This window comes from Gnatocerus cornutus, chromosome 5 (assembly GCF_029298725.1).
Source record: "Gnatocerus cornutus isolate USDA-ARS CGAHR chromosome 5, icGnaCorn1.1, whole genome shotgun sequence".
In the NCBI taxonomy this organism is placed as follows: Eukaryota; Metazoa; Arthropoda; class Insecta; order Coleoptera; family Tenebrionidae; genus Gnatocerus; species Gnatocerus cornutus.
Genome location: NC_142237.1, coordinates 9,291,946 through 9,313,958, shown reverse-complemented (window position 1 = coordinate 9,313,958; position 22,013 = coordinate 9,291,946). Strand labels below are relative to the sequence as shown.

The 22,013-nt window shown below is 36.7% G+C and overlaps 1 protein-coding gene and 1 non-coding gene across 2 annotated transcripts in view; both read right to left on the bottom strand.

Moving 5' to 3' along the window:
* LOC148174215 (uncharacterized) overlaps positions 1-22,013 on the bottom strand; it is a 57,173-nt gene that overhangs the window by 34,891 nt on the left and 269 nt on the right. The window contains exon 2 of the mRNA XM_088035753.1: positions 3,870-3,974. Within this exon, the coding sequence (XP_087891879.1) occupies positions 3,870-3,974 (105 nt within the window). The remainder of the gene's footprint in view (positions 1-3,869; positions 3,975-22,013) is intronic.
* Positions 396-467, bottom strand: TRNAG-UCC (transfer RNA glycine (anticodon UCC)). The gene has a single exon. It is a non-coding gene; the product is annotated as a tRNA-Gly (tRNA).

Genomic DNA, 22,013 nt, shown 5'->3' with positions numbered 1-22,013 from the left:
TTTTATATTTTAGGTCATTCTTTATCAAAATATTTTCCGTCACTCTTTATCAAAACACTTCGCGTCACTACCTGCCAAATCTATATTTATTTACGAAAAAGTCAATTTATCTTGTTGAAATAGGTCAACAAAATTTCCGGCATGACAACGATATGCAAACAAACAACGCAAAATTTAGTGGTAGTTCATCTTACCTAACTGTCTAGGTGCGTCTGTGGTACTGGAGTTTTTGGGATTTCCATAGAAAAATCATGTTTTATCTGGAATTTTTGGGATTTCCAATAAAGTTATCATATTATGTTATATGTCAATGAATACGATATTGTATTTGCGCAGTTTTTCCACTTTTTTAAATGTGTTTAAGCATATTTAGAATTTTTGGCTCAAAAAATCAATGCGATGGCCGGGAATCGAACCCGGATCAACTGCTTGGAAGGCAACTATGCTGACCATTACACCACCATCGCACATATTGTAAACATTTACACAAAAACAACGTTAAAAGTTAAAAAAAAAAATACATTAAAACAGTAGATAAACATTTTCATTACTTAGTTAAAATCTTTTGAATATTCACATATACCGTTTAGTAATCTGAATCTCTCAAAAAAATAATTAAACACTTTTGACAGCCAAAACTCGTTTCATTTCGACACCCAATTTATTTAAATATCTTGGAATTAGAATTATTAAAAGGATCACTGCCTAAAACGATTAAAAAATATATTGATGACTAAAAAAGATAAAAAAAGAATAACTTATTCACAATAAAATAAACCTGTAGATTCGTGGAGAAATCCATCGCATTACGATGTTGAAACTTTAATCCCCTAAACTTTCGTGACAACTAAGATAGGGCACGAAGATAGATAAGATTGACACGAACCCCAAAATTTTGTTTATAAGATAAATTGTATTGTGACACCTTATAGTGATCATAGGAATTATGTAACCACGCAAGTATCAAAATTTAAGATTTGCTTCACCTTTTTAGACACTCGGTTTCTTAGTATGTGTAAACTAATTTTCTAACATTCGTTTCAATTTTTTCAAGTTATAAAAACAATAATTTTCTTGCAGGAATTAACTTTTGATGCAGCCTTCAATTTTGATTTATGACTTTAAGTAATTACAAATTTTTCTTGGTTTCTAATTCTTCCATATTAGTTTTCATGAAATTCCCCAATGAATATTGTCGAGAGTACCATTCACATTGTTCACAGTTCCTCTCTTTGATTTATTTTATTACTATTTAATTTGTTTTCCGTCTGTTTTGCAGTGTTTCAAGCCGTAATTACAAAGCTCACAACTTTTATTAGATTCTTAAGTTTTATTAAAGTTTTATGCATTACAGACACAATGAGATTTCTAAAATAAATTAACAGTCGCATACCATAAGCCAATCATCTGAAAAACTTTAATAAGGAAATTATTGATCGATGTTCCGAAGCAAAACTAACGTAACTGCATTTCCGGAAACATTATGTACAGTCAGGAGCAAAAAAATTTGTGTTTCTTTTTTTCTGTTGCAGTTTTGAAGATATCGAGGATTAAAAATTTCGTCACTTTCCAAAACTTTAAACGGCCATCACTCGGTTATTTGTTATCGTACGTGGATTTTTAGCCGATTTGGAATTTGCAAGAAATTCGGCGTAAAATGAGCCATAATAAAACAAATTTACTCCAAAAATAATAGAGATATCGACCGCAAAAAATTGACATAGTTTTAGTTAAAAAAAAATTTCAAAAAAATCAAGTTTTTGAGTTTCAGAAAATCTAACAACAAATTCTTAGCTAAAAAATTGCGAGAAAAACGATGGCAGAAACGGTTTCTTTGCATCTGTCGTAGTTTCCGAGATATGGAACACCGATACTTTCGAACCATCAAAATTTTGGCCCTCTGACGACTACCCAAAAATTCAAACGGTCATAACTCAATTATTTGTTGACGTACGTTAAAAATTCGTCCGGTTTTGGATTCTGCGTGAAGTTTTGCGCAAATAACTTGAGTTTGCTTCACAAATAAACCAGACATTGACCAAAATCTATTTTCAAAGTGTCTTTGTGGGGAGATTTTCAATTATTTTTTTCGAAACAAAATCGACGTTTATACCATCGAGTTTACATCAGTGGAAAGAACACCTCTAAATCTATCAACTGGCCAAATCTTAAAATGGCCAAATTTTAAATCTTAAAAAATGAAAATCAACTATCCGAAACTTTGATCGGTCATAATTCAGTTATTTGTTGTCGGATCTGAATTTCAATCCCAGATTTTGAATCTGTGGAAAATTCTGCGTAAAATGATGTATAATAACGCAAGTTTACTCCAAAAAAAGCGAGATATCGACCACAAAAGTTTGACAGACGAGTCATAATTTTTTTTTGGAGGAAATTTTCGAGTTTTAATAAAATCGAAGGTTATATGTAATAAGTATGTATTTTTAGATAAAACAAATTTTAATGCGTTAAACGTTAGTTTAGTTGAGGGCCGGACACGATATACGTCCGAAATTTCAATTTCACCTTTAGTGAAAATACACTCCGGTGCACATTTAATAAAAATTCTGTTCCTGGAAATTCCTGCGGTCGTATGTGGCGCATCTCAATTTAATTCCGCAGACCGCACATAAAAGTATTACGACGGCCGCGGTGACGAAACGATTGTTTTATTCCCGCGGAAACTCTTCATACTCGCGTAAAACCCGATTTCCATACAAGACTGTTCGTTAAGTGCTTCCATAAAACAGGAGAATGCACAAAAGTGCAATCATCGAGTTGCCAAGCAGGTCCTTGTCTGCTTGTTGGATGTATGAGTACTTGTCACATCCTAGAGGGATGTTTGCCCTCTGAATGTGTAAACAGCAAGGACGAGTGGACGTGAAACTAGGGTGATTATAATCTGACAGCGCTGAAATTTTTGTGGCGTTTCGTGTTAAAATTAGGACAATGCAATAAATAAAACGCCGGATTTGGTAATGAGGGGGTAGGAAGAAAAATCGACGCAATCAGGAATTTAAAGATATGCGGAAGGGAAGCGGGGGCGGTGGTTCGAAATAAATTACACACATTACGGTATAAGTAATAAGTTTGATGTAATGTAATAAACGAACGATCGAAAACTGAAATGGGCATATTATAACGGGACAAATCCAATCGATGCTTTGTGAAATGAACTGAAGCCACTTTGGCAAACGTTTTCCTTAAATAAAATAGATTGAAAACAAATCTCAATCAACAAATTTACGAAATTTTTAAAATTACAAAACTACTTTATTACTGACACAATAGTTGATTAACTCGTTGTGTGAAATTGACTATTTTGAGCATGACACCTTTACCTATTCACCGCTTTATTTATAAATTTTGATTACGACATAATCTTTCAAAATGACTGCATTTCATTGTATTATAAACTGATAAACCGATATATAAAACCCAATCCCCGCCATGGCACATGACTGACACCTCCTATCCATTTCAAAAACTCTAAATCCGTCGGACAATATCCAAGATAATGAGTAAAATTCCAACACCAAACCAATTTCGATGATTTATATACACTCCGGCTGGTACTTTATTAAATTTCTGCCACGTAATGTCTGTTCCGCACGGTTTTCTTCCCGATGATGTTTGAACAGTGGCAATACCGTAAAATTAATGAACTCTCCAGTTCAATATTAGAACTACTGCGGAAAAAATTTACACGAGGAAACCACCCTGCACGCAAATATCTAGAGAAACAGCATGAAATCGTTTCACTAGAATTAAGTCTGATTTATTGCAATGTTCCTGCAGTAACGACGACGGGAGATTGCCGTCTTGACGCTTTAAATGTGCGAAATTAGGGAAGAATGGCAAAAACTTACCCCTGATAATGTTTTCAGCTCGCCCAACCATTCATTGAGAAGCTGTTCGGGGTCTTCGGCGTCGGAGTCGGCCTCGCCGGCTTCGTTCTCGCCAAGCCTGTTCATCTGAAAAAAATATTCAAAATCACTAAAAATTTAGGAACAATTTAGATACCATGTTGGTAACTCAGAAATTAACAGTTGAAGGGTGGTCTTGACATAACCACCGGGGCTACCAACCGTTTCAAAGCCAGCTTAGAGGCCGTTCTAATCGACCATATCGTATAAGAAACGATTTCATGAAGTTCACAGACTTCGTAATCCTAAGAGGGTTAAACTATTGCACTTAATTGTAGATACACTTCTCCAATAGAAAACTCGCTTACAAACAGACCAGTAATATTAATTAAGAAGATTCCACACTTATCTAATTCCGACAATAAGTGCAGCCAATCAAAACCTCGTAAATCTTGCCGTTCTTCCGGTCTAGACCAGCATTTACATCCCCAGAAGACTGCAGCACTATTCTCTGCAAACCGCAAATAAGGCATAGTTTGTTGCGGTTTCTTAAGCCAGGAGATGCAATGAATTAGGGTCAGATATATGCCTCTACAAATTGTAAGTGTGGCTTTCGTGCTATTTATAACAAGAATAATTTATGTGGAGATGTTCCTTCCGTTCATAACAACAATTTAAGCAAAATTAATTATGGAATACATCCGTAATTGTTTTATTGCAATCTTTTATAGAGCAGGCCTTCGAGTGCAGTATTTACATCTAATTAAGCATTCGAGATTCTTAATAGACTCGTATTGGAATATTGATTGCCTGTTTAAAAACGAAGTACTCAAAAAGTTGCTTTCTAGAATAATTGACTGATTCATTATACCTAAAGGTAATAAAAAAATGTCAGAGCAGCTCGTGGAAGATATTAAAATACCTATACATGCAATGAAATTGCTGTCGAGGGCTTCATTTAATAGATACGCTCTTTAAAAATAGGACAGAAATGTTAAAACAAATTAAAAATTTAATTATTAGAAAGTTCTTAGCTTTCAGCTTTAATAGATTGCGTTAATGGAATTTTTAGTACATGCAGTTTTTCCCTCTGCTCTATTTTTTGCTGCAGATGCGGCCAAAGTGTTAAAAGTAAAAAAACTGTGTACAAATTCTTGTTTTTTAAACCTCAAAAAATAAAATCCCAACTTCAAGTTTTGATATGTTGGAAACTTGTAGTTTCGGCTTTACCATAAACAGACAGAGCTACCAACACACTTCTAAATTTCAGAGTCATTTTACATGGATCCTGCTCATGTTTAAACTGACGGAAAGAAATAAATAGGTACACCTTTCCATCTAAATTTGCACTTTGTAGGCATTTAGTGCCGTTATTATAAGCCCATGCCAGATATTACTATAAAATGACGAGGTGATAACTTGTTGTGTCGGTAATGTGGCAATGAAAACCAAATATTATGCCTCATTCTAGCAGCTGTTGTACACATCATGACATTTGTATTTGCGGATTCTCTGTACTGTAACATCTTAGTATCCACATCGTAGCATAAATTACATATCACCAAATGATCGTATATCTAAATAGAAACTTGGGATATAAAGATAGTCATCATGAATTATCGACGCATAACTAGACATAAGATAAATCAAAAGAACTACAAAATATAGTGCCCTCACAATAGTTGAAAACCTCTACGTCCCTATAAAGCCTACATTTACATAATAAAACCAAAGATTGATCGCCGGTGAAAAACGCGTCCACCCACAGCCCTTCAACCACCGAACCGAATTACCAATATTACCATCAACAATAAATTCACACCGACAGTAATAGCAAGAGAATGATCGTCTTTAGTAATGCCATTGTTGATAAATAATACCCCCTTCATCGTAAAGAAAGCTCGTAATAAACAGACCTGGGGCAGAAAGGAACTTAACGGATTAACATGCACACCGTTCTTCAACACCCTCACAAATCAAAAGAATTCATTAAAAGGAAAAGTTTAATTATGCTCTTTTTTCAAGGTTGGTCGCGTGCTCAACAACATCATAAAATCTCTCGTTCAACCTTTTTGGATTACTAATGAGCTAGTTTGTGCACGTTGTGCTATCTTAACGGTTGTCAACTAGATAGACGAGTCAAGTCAGGTATTTTTAAGGGCTTTTTTATTCGAAATATGGAGTCGTAGCAGCCTTGTTTAATCCAATGCATGCTTTTATAGGATGAAATGGCGTTGGAAAATGGATATCTAGGGAAAGAGGATCAAGGAACGCAGTAAAAATACCATAAAAATAAAAAGTTGGTTGTAAAAAGTAACAAAACTGTGCTGCAGTTCCGGGAGGTAACAGGATTATCAGCAAAATGGATGTAACCAGAAAGAATGTTAAAAGAGATAAAGCAGTATAGATAGATATTAGTCATAAATTTTCTTGAAAAACTAAAAACAATTTTTTATATAAAAAAAATTTTGGGCCGAGGATATTACATAACGAGGGTTAAATCAGGAATTGTTTTTTGAAGTTTCTCACATTTCACGCAACATCAATTTACTTGAGCTATTGATAAAGCATCTTTTTATCTTTTATTGATCATCTGGTCTCAAATATTGAGACACTCCTTCATGAGATCATTGAAGGTGTTGGAGGCTTTGCTAACTGTTCGAGCTTCCTGTCGAGGTGTTCGATTTATAGCTGGATTTGACCAATTTATTACGGAAACTTTAATCTTCCCATCCTGCAATTGCGCCATTAGCAAGTCTTACGATCTAACTCTCCAAAGAACACCAGCTTCTTTTGAATTTGATAATATTCCCTGTCTATTCTCACTTTCTATACTTTATCTTTCCCTATACAAGTATAATTAGTTTATATTTGTCCTTTTGTTAACCCAAACTTTCACGAGAGAATGGCACCCACAGCTTTGTGTTCGTCTTTTTGGTCATTTATGAAACTCACATTTCCAACAAATCAAGTTAAAACAAGAGTCCTGGAGGCGTTCGTTGCGACCGCAAATCGATGTTTGCGAATTTTTATCGCACCGGTGTTTATTTCCACACGCTCTAACAGCACTTGTTTTGCTGCTCGTGGCAAAACACAAACACGATATCAAAGAAAAAACCTTCAGATAACATATCAATCTGTTCCACATTAAAACACAATCGAATTTCTCCCCCGTGTTAAAAAGCAACTAATTACTTGTCTCGCAACTGAATTCGCTGAAACGTTTTGGACGATTAACTCCATTGTTTGGACGCACCTACGGCACCTACGGCGCCTGCTGCCAATTTCCTGAGGACGTGCCAGTCGAGGTGAAAACACTCGCAAATAAATAAATAAAAAGGGAACCAGGTTTCCATTCATGAAGTCGTCCTGCCCACGCATTGTGGGTTGAAATGCGTAAAAAGTCACGGAGTAGGACGGCAGCTACAGTGGGCAGGCGAGGTGAAAATATCCTAATGACCATATGGTTGCTTTCTAATTTTTGCTAGCGACGTCGCGACGGCCAAATGAGGTGCAGGCGCTGGAAGGCCTCGGAAAAAGTCAAGAGTAATGATGCGGCTTTGTTCTTGATTGGATGATTCAGGAGTAAAGTGGGATTCGTTGTTACTTTTAGAGAAAATGGCTTACAGTTACCCTGAAACAAAGACAGCTGCTCGAGTCTGGGACGCTGAATAGTAATTGTTCTCTTTTTGTCGGAAGGAAGTGTGCCCACGAAATGTACGAGCACAATTTCGTATTCATATGTGACTTTGAATACGGTTAGAAATATTTTATTCTCAGAACAACACATATTATTACAAAGGCGAAAGACATGTCATTTACAATAAATTTAACATTATGAGGACATGGAATGGGTGAAATAACGACCCTCATCCTCACAACACGAAATTTTAACACATTTCAGTTTTGTAGGCTTAAAATAGACCACTGAAAAAATCCCTTCTTAGTACAGACACTCTCCTGGAACAAATAGCACGACTCTCTCCGGACCGCAACTTTACATGACATCTTGACACGACATCGTTCCGTCTTTGCTTGACACAGACAAAGGACATCCCTCAGGACTTGTCAGTTACAGGCGTCGTCTGAACAAAAATAGCTAGTATATTTCTCGATTAATAATATCGTAGGTATTGTCTCGCAGGAATCGATCCTGGCGACTCTGCATAGGAAATTCCTCTTTTTTCCGTATCCAGGGCACCGGAATGCTTCAGGAATATTTAATATAAGGCGCAACATGATCCTGCAATACGGGCTTTCGTAGTGAGCTAGGACAGACAATGGAGAATGCTCGACCCGGTTTCTGTTGGAAATAACCATCAAATCTTTTATTTTATGGAGAGGAAGTGGAGCTTAGCCGCAGGAAAATTACAACAGACTTTACACATTAGAGACTAAAATTTAAGAGATTTGTTGAGCGCTGCCGAGAGCTCGTTTGCGCAAATATTTGGTCAGATGTCCACTACTCCAAGAGAATGTATTGCTGCCCAAAATTAAAGCCAAACTAGCGTAAAATTTTGTTTAATTCTACTAATCTGTGTGTTGTTTATCGATCAAATATCTTTGAAGGGTAAATAATTCTTGACGTGCTGAAACAACTTCGGATATTTCCCACCCTTTTGACCCTCCTGCAGTTTCATTTCCCTTTGGCTTAAGATTCAGAAATTTGCCGCCGTGGCATTTCCAACAAGCTGCCTCTACAGCCCCCATATTTATTTAATGTTTCCAGCATCCCTTTCAATCCCAGATGGTTGTATGCAACCAGGAATACTGTGAAAAATTCAAATACGATCCATTAACCTGATGCCTATAAATGCAACGTCAGAGCACTCGGCTTTGATTAAAATCTCGAGCTAATCCAAATTAATTAACATGCGTGTGGAGGAGGGTAATTTTATGGTAATTCTTGTGGCGAGGTGATGGACTTTTTTCGAATTTTCTTTAAGCGAAGAAGGGTCGTTGAGAAATTGGGGTTAATGGAAGTGGTGAAATGTAGCGATTTTATCGGGTTTAATTTTTTAAAAGAAAGGTTTAGAGAAGAGTAGATTGCTTCTCAGATGCTTCATCAACCTGGGCGGCTTATTTAGGGAAGGTTTTAGTGGCGGTCGATCGGTTTGAATCAATTCTTAGTTGGAAAATTCTACCACCGGAGCTCCGTTTTATTCAATTATTTCTCGTCAACAAATTTACGTTTCCCTCGTGGTCTCAATTAGCAAATTAAAAATTATAACACAATTCTGCTATTTGCAGGAGGAATTTATCGATCTCTGGATATACAGGGCTCAACCAAATCCCGTTGACAGATTAGTATATAACTATGACGACGTCATTTTTCACGCACCCCCAACATCCCCATATTGTCCCATATCTCGTGAATTATGAACATGGCTTCCCAAACAATTCACTGCCCTATCAACAGGAGGGTAGTTCGAACTGGGTTTACTCCTAATTAACATCAATAATAATTAAAAGCTTTACACGAACGCTTTGTTATGTATACGAGGGGACGATCTTTATCTGAACATCAACAAATTTAAATATAATAGAGGCAGACCAGGTGTTGGCGCGTCGATGGTTAAATTCAATTTTAATAGTTAGAGAAGTTAAAACGTCTGTTTTATTGATTTACGATGTGAATGCTGAATGTCATTGTCGGTTGAGTTATAAAATGGAAGAGAAAGTCGTCAAAAATTCATTATATCCATAGTCCAGACAGCAAGCTCGACGATGTATAAATCAGGATGGAGCTTTTTAGAGGAAACGAGCTGAATTCAGAGTTGTTTTCATTTTCACTATTTGGGATAACAGTCTTCTTTAAACTGTTCATTACTGCATTTTTTACGCCAGCGAGAATTTAATTTAAAGTTTGATTAGTTTGCTGTTGTAACTTTCAATCGAAGCAGGAATTTTAACGAGGTGGTACTTTACTAATATCGAGTAAAGCTCAACAAAATGTGTAGGATTAAAGAGATTACGTAGTGAGTGCCCACTTATCTGAGGTTTATTTATAATTACTTCGTCATTATTTCTATTGATATATCGTACAACCAACTTTAAAACTTTTTCATCCAATTAAATTTGTATTTTTCTTATTTCTCGTGGTATATAAATCCTGCTACACTTTCCCCACTTCCTGCTTTTCGGTAAAAACTTTGACATATGTCCAGTAACCATCTGCTTTTCCGACTTCTCCATACATCTCGCACTGGTCCTCGGCCACGACAATATTTCAAAGCCCGGCAAAAACCCCGATGATAAATGCGCCTCGTCCATCAGAAGTGCACGACAAACAACAATACATCATTGTGCGATTTACAATAACCGTGTTCGCTTCATTTAACGACCTCTCAACTTGCCGCCATGTTATTAATTGATTGCTACAGTAAAGGGATCACACACGTACACGGAGTATATCAATGTCTTTCCTTATTACTATGCGCCGGATCTTCAGCCCATCGTCAGGCTACGAGACGACGAAAACGTGACGTAAATCACCAAACGGGTTAGACCCGACTCAAAGAAGCAGACAGAATTAATGACAACACCTGCGAAAAAAGCCAACAGGAAGCGGAAGGGAAGTTGGCGGCGAGATCAGGAGAATTAATAGAAGGGACGCTCGACGAGGAGTTCGCAAGGGAGCACGCGACAGAAGGTCTGCAACAATTTACCGGAAGAGGTGGAGATGTTAAGCGGGAAAATAATGTAATGATAGCTCTAGCAAGAGTTATATTTCTGAATTCCTCCACATACGCTTTTTGTCTGGGGTCCTGGAGGCGTGTTAAATATTGAGCAACAAAGCAGACAAAAAGTCTGTCCTGTTGTTTGAGAATGACCCATATTCGTGTCCCTTTCAGTTCTCCAAAAAAAGCACCGTTACTCCCATTCACGTGTTTATTTACAATCTTGTCCCAATTTTAACACCTTAACTGTTTACAGCCCAAGCAGCCATCACACCCAACTGTTAATTAAAAATTGTTTATTTTAATTGCACTAAAAATACAACAATGTTGACGCACACTCCATTCATGCCTAAAGCAAGATCTCTCCCTAAAGAACTCCTATTCCATTATTCGCGCAATAATTGAAGCTGAAGAGTCGTCAGCTTCTGACAGAACATCCAAAATGAACGTTTCATAACGAGTTCACAAAGTTATGGCGTCATAACTTCTGCACTATATTAATCAGGGCAAGAGTTTACTACCGAAAAAGGTATAAATCTGATGAACTGCAACAATGGAAGACATAAAGAGGTTGATCACGGCGGCTTGTATTGGATTTTTACTTCACGCATGGTTTTCTACGACATGTGTTCGTTCAATTATGTAATTTGAATATAAAAGCGGTTCGAGCGGAATGGAGTTTTACCGCGTTTTCTCGATGCGAAAGACGTTTCTGCAATCGGAGTGGTGATTCAGAGCTTTATTGCAGAACGAAATAACAGAACGTGGAAACGCAAATGGGATTTGGGTTAATTTGACGAGCAGGAAGATTGTAGGTCTAAAACACAAGGAACCATCAAGAGGCATTATATCTATTAGGTGCCCGTAAAAGTTTGATTGCTCAATTCGGGTAGCCGCACTGGTCTCGTTAAACAATGAGGGCCCAAATTAACATACTACCTTCAAAACCCTAAATTTCTCACTAGCAGGTTCGTCTTAAGTTTCAAATTCGAAAAAAGGTTTTTTTTTATTCAATTTCGTGATATTCCATCATCCATCATCAAGTATTTAATGGTCAGTACTTAAATAATTTAATGCCATGACAATTCCAATTCTCTGAGCAGCAATTCGTAGTCCATTTGTTTGTTAATGTGTCCATCGAAGGTAATTATTGTAACAACTTTCCTGTTGGAGAGACGAACTGTGGAAGTTGCCGTTCTGGTGGAACAAATAGTCATTTTACCTCCACACGGCGCGAAATCGGTTTTCGGGTAGTAAACGGCATGTTAGTGCTAATAAACAAGTGGCGGTGTAGAAAACTTCCAAAGTGCAGTGGAACGTTCGAAAAAACCACCGCCATCTCAAGATTAATGTCGCCGCCGTCGCAAACTTTTTCAATCGTTCTTTTTGTGTCCCTTCATGTTTACAGAGTGTTGTAAAAGTTCGCATTCAGCAGTCGATAGTTAAACACCGGAGTTTCCATGGGAAATTACAATTTCCTCTAACCACCAACCAATGATAACTTAATCCCCGGATTCATCCGGATTATACGAAACGTAATAGGTAGCTTCAGGTAATTGGTTTGATTTAATGCGTCTCGTTTCTGTTTAACTTGCGCGCATTCTATCAAGCAAAAAAACGAAATTCCGATCTAAATTTAGCCGCAAGTCCGTAAATAGCCAGCAATAAATTGGGAGATCGACTTAGAATGTTCACGAATAAAAAGATAATGAGGGGGATTTTAAACAGTGTGGTTTTTTGACGATGTCTTGTTAGCGACACATGTAGTCGTCGGTTTTGTTTGTTTAGTTTCCCGGGATCTGTTAATATCAGTGAATTCGTCCATTCATCTGGGTTGGCAACACTGCTAAGTGAGGCTAATTAATACCCTTCACAACGCGGCTTCTCGTTATCAACCAATTCCCAGTGCCTCCAACTTTTCTTATTTTCTTATCCCAAAGTAAATCTTCCGAATTTCCAATGCGCTGCATCTACACTCGCGAACATTCCTTTCATCCCCCATATATGGAAAAGCTCTTGCAGTCGTGATAAAAGCGGGAATTTGCGCTGCGAAGCTGTTTAACTTGATTTACGCCCAAAAAATAAATAAAAATATACCGTCAGACGCGCATAAATCCCTATAATTAAAGAGCGTGGAAGCGCGCAATTAGTCGAATTTAAAGAACGAAACGAGGTAATTCGGATTTGTCCGATTTTAATTCCTCCTTCTCAGCTGGATCTTAATTTCCTGCAGTGCTTCGTTCTAGTCAACGATAAGATAGCCCCTCTTCCGGTAGCGCGCTTTCGTTACGCTTGCATCCGGTTTACGTGCTACCAACAAAAGTATCTTTGAAAATTCGACGACGAGGTCGATTTTTTATCGCGGGGCCACCGATAACAGACCAAAATAGTAGTCGACGCCCATTGTCAATATTTAATTCTGTCTTTGAGAGAATTATTGCCGCCGCAGGGCGGATTTACATTACAAAAAATGGAGTTCTATGATAATCATGAAAAATTGAAAAGGCCCTTTTTGTTTCCCGTCCGGCCTTGGGTTTTTATGCCAATTGCTGCCAACCCTTCCACCAAAACGCGCCAACCACGCGCTTAGCCAACACGCTCACTTCAAAGCCCTAATTATCATGCGGCTCATAAATCACAATCAAAACTTTACAAAAATGCAAATCTCGTTAATACAGAACCCGCACTGCCCCACACCAAGTTCAATTTCGTCCGCCCACTACCGCCCCGTGGAAATTCACGCAATATGTGCAAAATCCGCCCCTTGTTCCTGGAATCACTGACCAGTTCGCTTTACCATATTAGAGCATCAAATTTCTCGACTTTTTTCTTTGACCGTTTTAGTTACCTTATACGTGGGCATCAGATAGATTCCTGCTGGACCAGTCCTGCATACTAATGGCGGGTGTCGCTATCCAAAGAAGTTACTATTTTTGGCTTTGCCAGAGTTGAAATTTTAGGTGGAGGATTTGTCTTGAATACAAGATAGGTGGTAACAAGGTTTGGCGCCAGTGGTGTTACTCTCACAACATACGAGGCTACAATTATTTATAAAAAGAACAAAGGGAGAATTGTAATTAATTTCAAAGGCCTGGCGGCGAATTAACATATGAAATGGAAAGAGCGGGGTAATGAGTAAGCTGGACGTGGACATGATCTTGTACTTTCAACAAATCACGACTCTGAGTCAGTGGCGTATCCGCACTAAATTGCTATTTTAAGCTACTATAAAAAAAGATGATTCACGAAAAAACGGTGATTCGTTCGATAATAGCGATTATTTCAAGTACCGAACAACAACTTTAAGTTTAAATAATTAAAGGACATCCGTTCTTAGAAAGACTTGTAATTAAAAAAAAGAAACTCGATGGAAATTCCTCTTCGATCTTTTGAATTGGTCTTGGAGCTTTCTCAAAACACTAAAAAGTACACTTTCAAATTTGTAGTTTTCACAAATGTGTAAAAGAAATCACAGCACCGCTACTGAAAGATAAAAACAGTGTTCTAAATACCGAATGCATGTTTCATTCCATCTTCGTAAATCCAATGCTTTTCCTCCGACGACAGATAAACGGCTTATCTCACTTTCAATTTCTCCAGAAGTGCATCGGTGCGTTTTTCTCGCAGCTGTGTTAGATCAGTCACATTGTTCAACTGTTTAATCAAGTAAGTCACTGCCAGCAAACACCATAAACTGCGACATTATCATCAGGTGAGCAAACTGGAAATGCAATAAACGCTCCATCTAAAAATAGACGTCGTCTTCCAGTAATTGCGGCAGTTACATGTCAAGATTCTTGTCTATTTCAGTCTCAAGAAGTGGAAAATCATAAACAAACATGTAGCGAAGCGCAAACTTTACAATGTATGCTCGCTTCAAAAGAAGCCCGTTTTATATTCCGCCCACATTTGGTTGTGTGTCCAATTCCAAGAATTAGACAGACCACGTTCCGCGAATTGAACAGGAAGAGCTTTGGTGTAATTATTACTGAAGCAGGACCCTTTGAGGCTTTGTGCGCTTCATTCGTGGAATTAGAAGCGCTCTGGAGGGACTCTCCCAAAATAGCAAACGGTGCTGAAAATAGCTAATCACAGTGTCAGAGTGAAGTAAAAATTACCACAATTCAACATTCTCCTCAAATTACGGTATTTAACCAGCAATTTGCATCGCCCCACAAACTCCGCCTCTTCGACGAGTTCTGTGTAACTTATCAATTCCGACATCGATTAATTTGCCGTTTGCGGAGTTGACTTCTGCTTAACCCCATACGATATGCGACACAGCAACCCCCATTTTAATTAAGAATAGCGTGACCAGAGACCATTTAACATCTCCATGGTCCAGACTATGTCAATGAGCAAAATTAATGCACACGGTCATGATATGGCGACCTCTCCATAAATACCAACACGCATCACGTCATGGGTTGGAGATTTATGTCTCACAACTTCAATGTGGGGCAGTTTTAGGGGTGTCCGACGATAACACGAGGATTTTCTGGTAATTCCCACCATAAAAACAATTTGACAGAGGTGTTAGGATGTCAGACAGTTTAAAGCTGGGAATCGGAAAAGCAGCACAACACACAAAAAATCGTTTAGTTGTGGGATTTCGAAATGTTCGTGCCTTACACAGAAGTGAATGTAAGAACATCCAAAGACAAATCGACCTTTTGAGAAAGGCAAAATAAATGATACGAAAATCAAATTTTAAATTGTATGTGTATGTTACAAGCAGTTCATTAATTTAAAGACATAAACATCGTTTTTGTGCGCTATGATTAATGAAGACTAAAATGTTACTACTTCCCATATTTAGATGGGTGCAAAGACCCGCATATATCAAATAATGAAAGTTTCTCCACTCCAAACAAACATTCAAAAATGTCTTGAAGAAAATTTTATAGGTAAATTATCCTGTTCAGTGTCTTTCTAAATTTCAAATTCTGAGCAGCACGCCACTGTTTGAAGTTCCTGAAAATCATTCATAATAATTAGTTGACACAAGGAACAGTACCAATTTTCACTTAAGTTTATGTTCTGTTTATGGCCAATGCATTAAAAAGGCACAATAATAACAAATAATGTTTAAATTGCTTAAACAAACTTTACGAAAGACTGCACACTGGGACAAATAGATATTGTTCTCCAAGATGTGTGAAAATAAACCGCATTCTTTCAAGACCACAAAACACAATAGCAGTCTTTCAGTTCGTTTTATGTCCAAAAGAGTAAAACATAAATATTTAATAAGCGATCAAAAAAAGTTCTTTATTTGCCTTTGAATCTGATTCATATCGTTTTCATCTCAATCAATTTTAGCAATATTATACAGGGTCCGGCACCCCCAAAATCGTCTTTAATGTTAAAAATAAAATTTTGAAAATTTGCATACGTTCTAGACAAAGCTCTAGAAGCTGAAGCAAAAATTTGTTTTTTATCACCAAATAGTGTTGGCGTTGTGACGCCTTAAAAATGTAATTTTTAGCTAATTGTGAGGGTTTGTGAAATCAACCCCTAATTTAATTTTTTTCAAAATAAATGTGTTAAAAGTATCTTTGTTGTTATTTTAGATTTAATGCAAATTCGATTCAAAATTTGAGGAAATAATAATGTTTTATCAAAAAGTTAGTTTCCAATTTAATATGTCAAAATTGGGAACTACGTTTACACCCATCTGTCAACATCTTGTGTCACAAATGACATCTATCCTTTGGTTCGCTTTAGATTGTAACAAATGTCTTACATGATGAAATTGTCGCTTTATCGATTTCTGTTGTCCATAAAGTGCAACATGCCTGAGTTAATCAAAATTGACCATACGAGTGAATGAAGTGACTTGCGATATTTTGGTGTAAACGTAGTTTGCCACTACGCCGTCATAATTTTGAAAACCTAACTTAATAAAACAGCTTTTTATTCCCAAATTTTAAACACAATTTGCATTAGATTTAAAATAAAAACTCAAATATTTGTATTACAATTACGTTGAAAAAAAATTGAATTCGAGAATATTTCCGCAAAAACTCAAAAATCGCTAAAAATTATACTTCTTAGGCGTCGCGACGCCAAACAAACCGTGATAAAAAAAGATTTTTGCCTCAGTTTGTAGAGATTTGTCAACTATGAGAGTATGCAAATTTTCAAAATTTTATCTTTAAAATTAAAGACGATTTTGCGGGTGGTCACAAGTATTGCCGGACCCTGTATAAAATCAATCTTGAAATGCAGAGATCTGCGAAGCAACAGTACGTCAATTACGTTTTCACAAATTCATTTTTTCATAAACATTATTCGAGGCGAAAACGCTCCGATTATTTTAAACGCCCGGCCATTTCCCGCAAACTTCCCGGAATTTTTTTAATCTCTATCCCCGCAGCCGTTGATCCGTGCTCATTTCTTCGTCAAAATTGTCAATTTGGAGGTTATGTGGCGCAATGCAAACGAGCCACCGCTTCCGTTGCTGACACCGCTAAACAGCAATAAAAAGGAGCGCCCGGAGTCCCGGAGTGGTCACGCGAGCGATTATTTTCCGGTAATTCAGCAAAGCGTTCAATTTAATGGGCCCCTGAAAATGTCGCTTGAAATTAGTCACGCGTATGTATCGTCCCAATGAATGGGGTCGACATTTTCTGGATTCCATGGTATCGACCCTGTCACCTTTTTATTTCTTCCCTCAACAAGACCCGGGGCTGTCGGGAAAATTGCATCTCCTGTTTTGAAACCTGTTCGTAAATAAGGGGGGCGGCTGCCCGTGTTCAAATTTGCTTTAACTACGTAAACAGCATTGTTCGCCGCAGCCGGGGGCGGCGCGTCACTCATTTTACTTAAATTAATGAGTTTTGTCGAAAAATGCAGTTTAAATTTGAATATTTTAAATCTCGTGCGCAGTCACACAAATCATCTCCCTTGTGAAGATAATTTTTATTTATCCAACATACATCTGTGTTTTCGTTATAACGCGGGTGTGCTGTAGATATTTCGCGTTTTGGCTTCCAGCTTCCTAATTGTGATGGAACGTTCGGCGGTACACCTCATAAAGGCTTATCCCTTTCTCTTTCACATAAAGGATTAAATCGACGTGTCTTTTGTGCGGTCCTGCAGGAAATCCACCTCGCACACACATACAATAATATAACGAGTCCAGAGAGATTGTTGAGGAGAAAATCACGAACTCGATGTTATCTACAAACAAATTTGAATGAAGCATTGCAGCCTATTGTTACCTGCCACTATTATAATTCTTACATACGGTATAAACTGCATGTTACGACTTTTTGTACAATTGATAATGTCTGCGTTGTTTGATGGTCACGAAAGGCAAAATCAACTAATGACAACATTAAAGGGTTTACAATCAGGCGCAATTGTTAGTTCTTTGTTTGACTATTGTTTAGAGTTCAGTTTAACAGGTTTTTTAATGAAACTGAATGTCGAAGGTAATTATGTCGTAACCTGAACTAGGTTTATTATGCACATGCGGAATTTGTGATGTGAAAGTGGCGCTTAAGAGACGGAAAAATTCAGGCGGTGCCAACTGAAGGCTGACCAAAAATAATACTACATATTACACAAAAAAGAAGAAACTTGCCTATGCAAAAACTGGTTTTCTTTGGAGCAAGATTGAATAAAATTGTAAAAATTAATTGTTTCGGCTCAAAGTAGAACAAACGCTTGATTTTTGAACGGAGCACTTCTGTATTTTTTATTTATCTTCTCTTTCGTGTCTAGAAAAAATTCCCATTGTCACACTTTTAACTTGTTTAATATTTTATCACAATTTGAGCAATTCGTGACCTGGTTTACGTAATCGGAGAATACACAAAGCGATTTCACTGGAATCTGCATTAAGCGGCCAATTTTTCATTGTGTTTAAATTTAAATTGTATTTCCAATAGTTCACAACTTTTAATTTTGAAATTGATGTGACCAAAGTTCGTAGATTATCTAGAATTTAATTTATTTTAAAAATATATCACTCAAGTTCACGGCTGTTTATTAATTATTATTATTAAACTTCCCATCTCCATCAGATCAGAAAATATTCTGTATGTACGTTCAGATGATGTGAAAACAAAACAAGTCATGAAAAAGATAACAGAAAGCTGTCTAGAGACACCTAAAAATTTTCTTATTTGTGGAACCTTGAGACCTTTAGATAGGACATAGATTCAAAAGAAGAATAACAGATAGTTCAAAGATCATCCCTCGTTTTGGTGTATTTTCGACGCAATGCCAACGGCGTGACATGGTTGAATGCCATCAGGATGTACGCATCCCTTTTATCTTCTGAGATTTCTTTTTGCCGTTTTTAACTTCTAATTTGCCAATTTTTCTTTAATTACGTGGATTCTTTAGATTTCGTGCCTACCATCTACTTTCTTCGTAATTTGGCTTATTAAATTAAGAACAATGTTGGTGGAGGATGGCATCCTTACTTAACTCCCCTCTTTATGACTATTTCTGTAAGTTCTAATCTGACTCTGTCCCCTCTGCGGAATAATTTAATCATGCTTACATATTTCATTGCTAATCCGTACAAGATGCAGAAGAACAATGGTGGAACAGTTCACTCAAAATTGCTTCGCTTAGCCCATCTCAGTCTCTCCAGAAGTCGCATGTCGAGTTTTCAGTTTACAGCTTCATTCCATTTTTTTTCGGTTTCTTTTACTTTTAGTTAGTTGGTACGATTCAAAGTACTCTTTCAACTTCGTGTAATTTCTTTTCTTGTTGTGTTTCTTTTTTAATATCATCAAATATCAAATTGATTGTCGATAGGAGAGGTTTTCAATGGTCGGTGAAATTATTTGTCTTGCTTTAGAAAAACGTTATATTGCTTTTTAAAATAAATAGATATTGGAGGTGCACATAGACTACCTATTAATAATACACTATTAAATATTATCTCTGTTTAGACAGATCTTATCGACTATTTATTCGTTCACATCTAAGCTAACATTGTTAAAAATGTCGTTGTACAATAAAAAACGTGATTAATCAGAATTGGAAAATTAACAGAAATAAATAATTATTACCGATACGTAATAAAAATCTAAATAAACGAATGACGTACCTACACTTTCATTAAAAATAACAATGCCAACAATGCTAAAAGACACCTCTTATTAAAGGTGTGTAATTAACCATATTTTTAGCTATTGCATAAAAAAAGAAGTCAATTGTGGATCAATAGTAGGTATACTACCCTATATGCAGTATACTACAGTAATTTAGAGCGTACGAGCTTGAAACAAACGCTAATCGATAGTGCACTGCAGAACAAAGCATCACATGTTAGAAACGAAATAGTTTGGATGCTTCTTCACTATTTAGTTTAGTTGTAAATTATTGTCAAAGAGACACTTCCTAACAAATAAAATTAAAGTCGCACCAAACTACAAAGCATTCCTTTCAAAATGGGATAAAAAAATACAACAAACAAAAACAACTCAATCTAGGCTACACCAACAATCAATAATAATAAATCCCTGATTAGATAGACACATGTACACTGAACATATTTGATATTTTCCTGTTGACAGATTGGGAGCATCACTTTTGCCCTCCGAGATGCAAAAAGCGATTGCTCTGGATTTAATTCAAAGAAGTAAAATGGGCTGACCGCCCCAATTGTGTATTGTAAGTTTCCATTCGGCCTTGCCAACTATGTATAAGACATATCTTATCTGAACAATGCAGGACATGTGTGCTATATGTATGTATAAAAGGCCCACATCTAGAGAACTTGGCACTCATCGAGCGCTTCCAGGACTGTCAACGTTGAAGTCTTCCAGATAATTAAATTTGTTGAAACTGGGACAAGACATTTTAATTTCACTGCAAAATAACTTTCATTCCTGTACAAACGGACAGTGGAAAATAATGAGCAAAAGTTCCTGAACCAAACCTCTATGTCGAACTTTTTTTAGCCTCTACAACTTCGATATTTCTGTGTATTTAAAACTTGTGCGACCGATAAACCGTTGCTTGTAGTTCCTATCGCAATAAACGATTTGTAACTGTGCATTTCACATTTTCAGCAAAAAATTTAAATCCCCTATTTGCAGTGCCTAATCAACCGTCAAGTCTACAAATCGATTCCGAAAAACTCGTCTACACAATCAACATTTCTCCTTTGAACTGAGCGGAGAGATACAAATGATCTACCATGACGACAAAAAGAGGAGAGTGCAGTTGAATACTATCTGCAAAGTTGCACGTAGTCTACCAATTAATAAAAAAGTTAGATAATACGTGAAACAGCTGATTTTGATAACATTTGTCTTATCATTATCATCAGAATGCAACAACTGTGGTGAAATTTCTATAATAAAGTGTGATGTGAGCATAGATATCAAATATCAAAGTCAAAATTATTTGGGATAAACAGGTACCGAATTTTCTAGATCACAAATTTTGTAGCACCCTCTAATTTTATTATTATTATTAAACGGTGGAAATATCAAGGGAATTGAATTTTAAATTATACAGCTCGTATTACTTCCGGAAAAACCGGAAAACAATAAATCATAATTATTGAAAACACAAAATATGATACCAAACATGCCTTCGTTATTATTATGGATAGGAATATTTATTGTCTATTTTGTATCAACGTCATATGATTGACACAAACAGCATCGAGACAGACATTGAAATTTGAAATCTGTTGGTAGCTCTGTTTGCATCATCCAATTGATACAAACGTGTGAAAGATCCAACTACAGAATGTTTGGAAATAATTTAATAGAAGTCTAAAAATATCTAGCGAAAGTACATTTTGGCAGAAAATCAAAATGCAAGTTGGTACTACATATCCTCCGTTATAGCACCTTTGTATAAATAAACACGCCTACTAGTTTCGCCGAAAATCTTGAATGAATCATAGTAAACTTTCACGACTATTTTAAAATTCATTCATTCCATCATGTAGCGGCTATATAAATCCGAATCCGTAAACATGAAAAACATTACTCATTCATGCAGTAATGTTCCGATCGCAAACGGAAGTTTTTCGAAATTGGTAGCATTGCGACAATATTTAAAATGCAGAACATGTCAAATCAGCGGCAAAAACTCGACACCAATATTTACTTTATATGAACAGCCTTGACGTCTAAATAAGCAAGTAATTAAAGCAGTTACTTGGCGTATCGTACATTTGTTTTGTATATCAAATTTAGAGGAATCTGACCGGCAGTTCGCGACCTTGACAGTAATCAGCAAAACAATGAGAAGTCAGTCATTAGTGCAGTGTGTATTTGCATAAACAATAGGTACATTTCCGGTTAGGCGTCCTTGAATATTTTTTTTTCAAGCGTTGGTAATGCTGATTGGGGACCCCACAGAATTTAAAAATTGAAAAACGACATAAAAATTATGACTGTCAATACGAAACAAAAGGACAACGGCCGGTTTGTGAATATGTAAATACGAAGTGCACACAAAGCGTCGTCTTACCAAACAA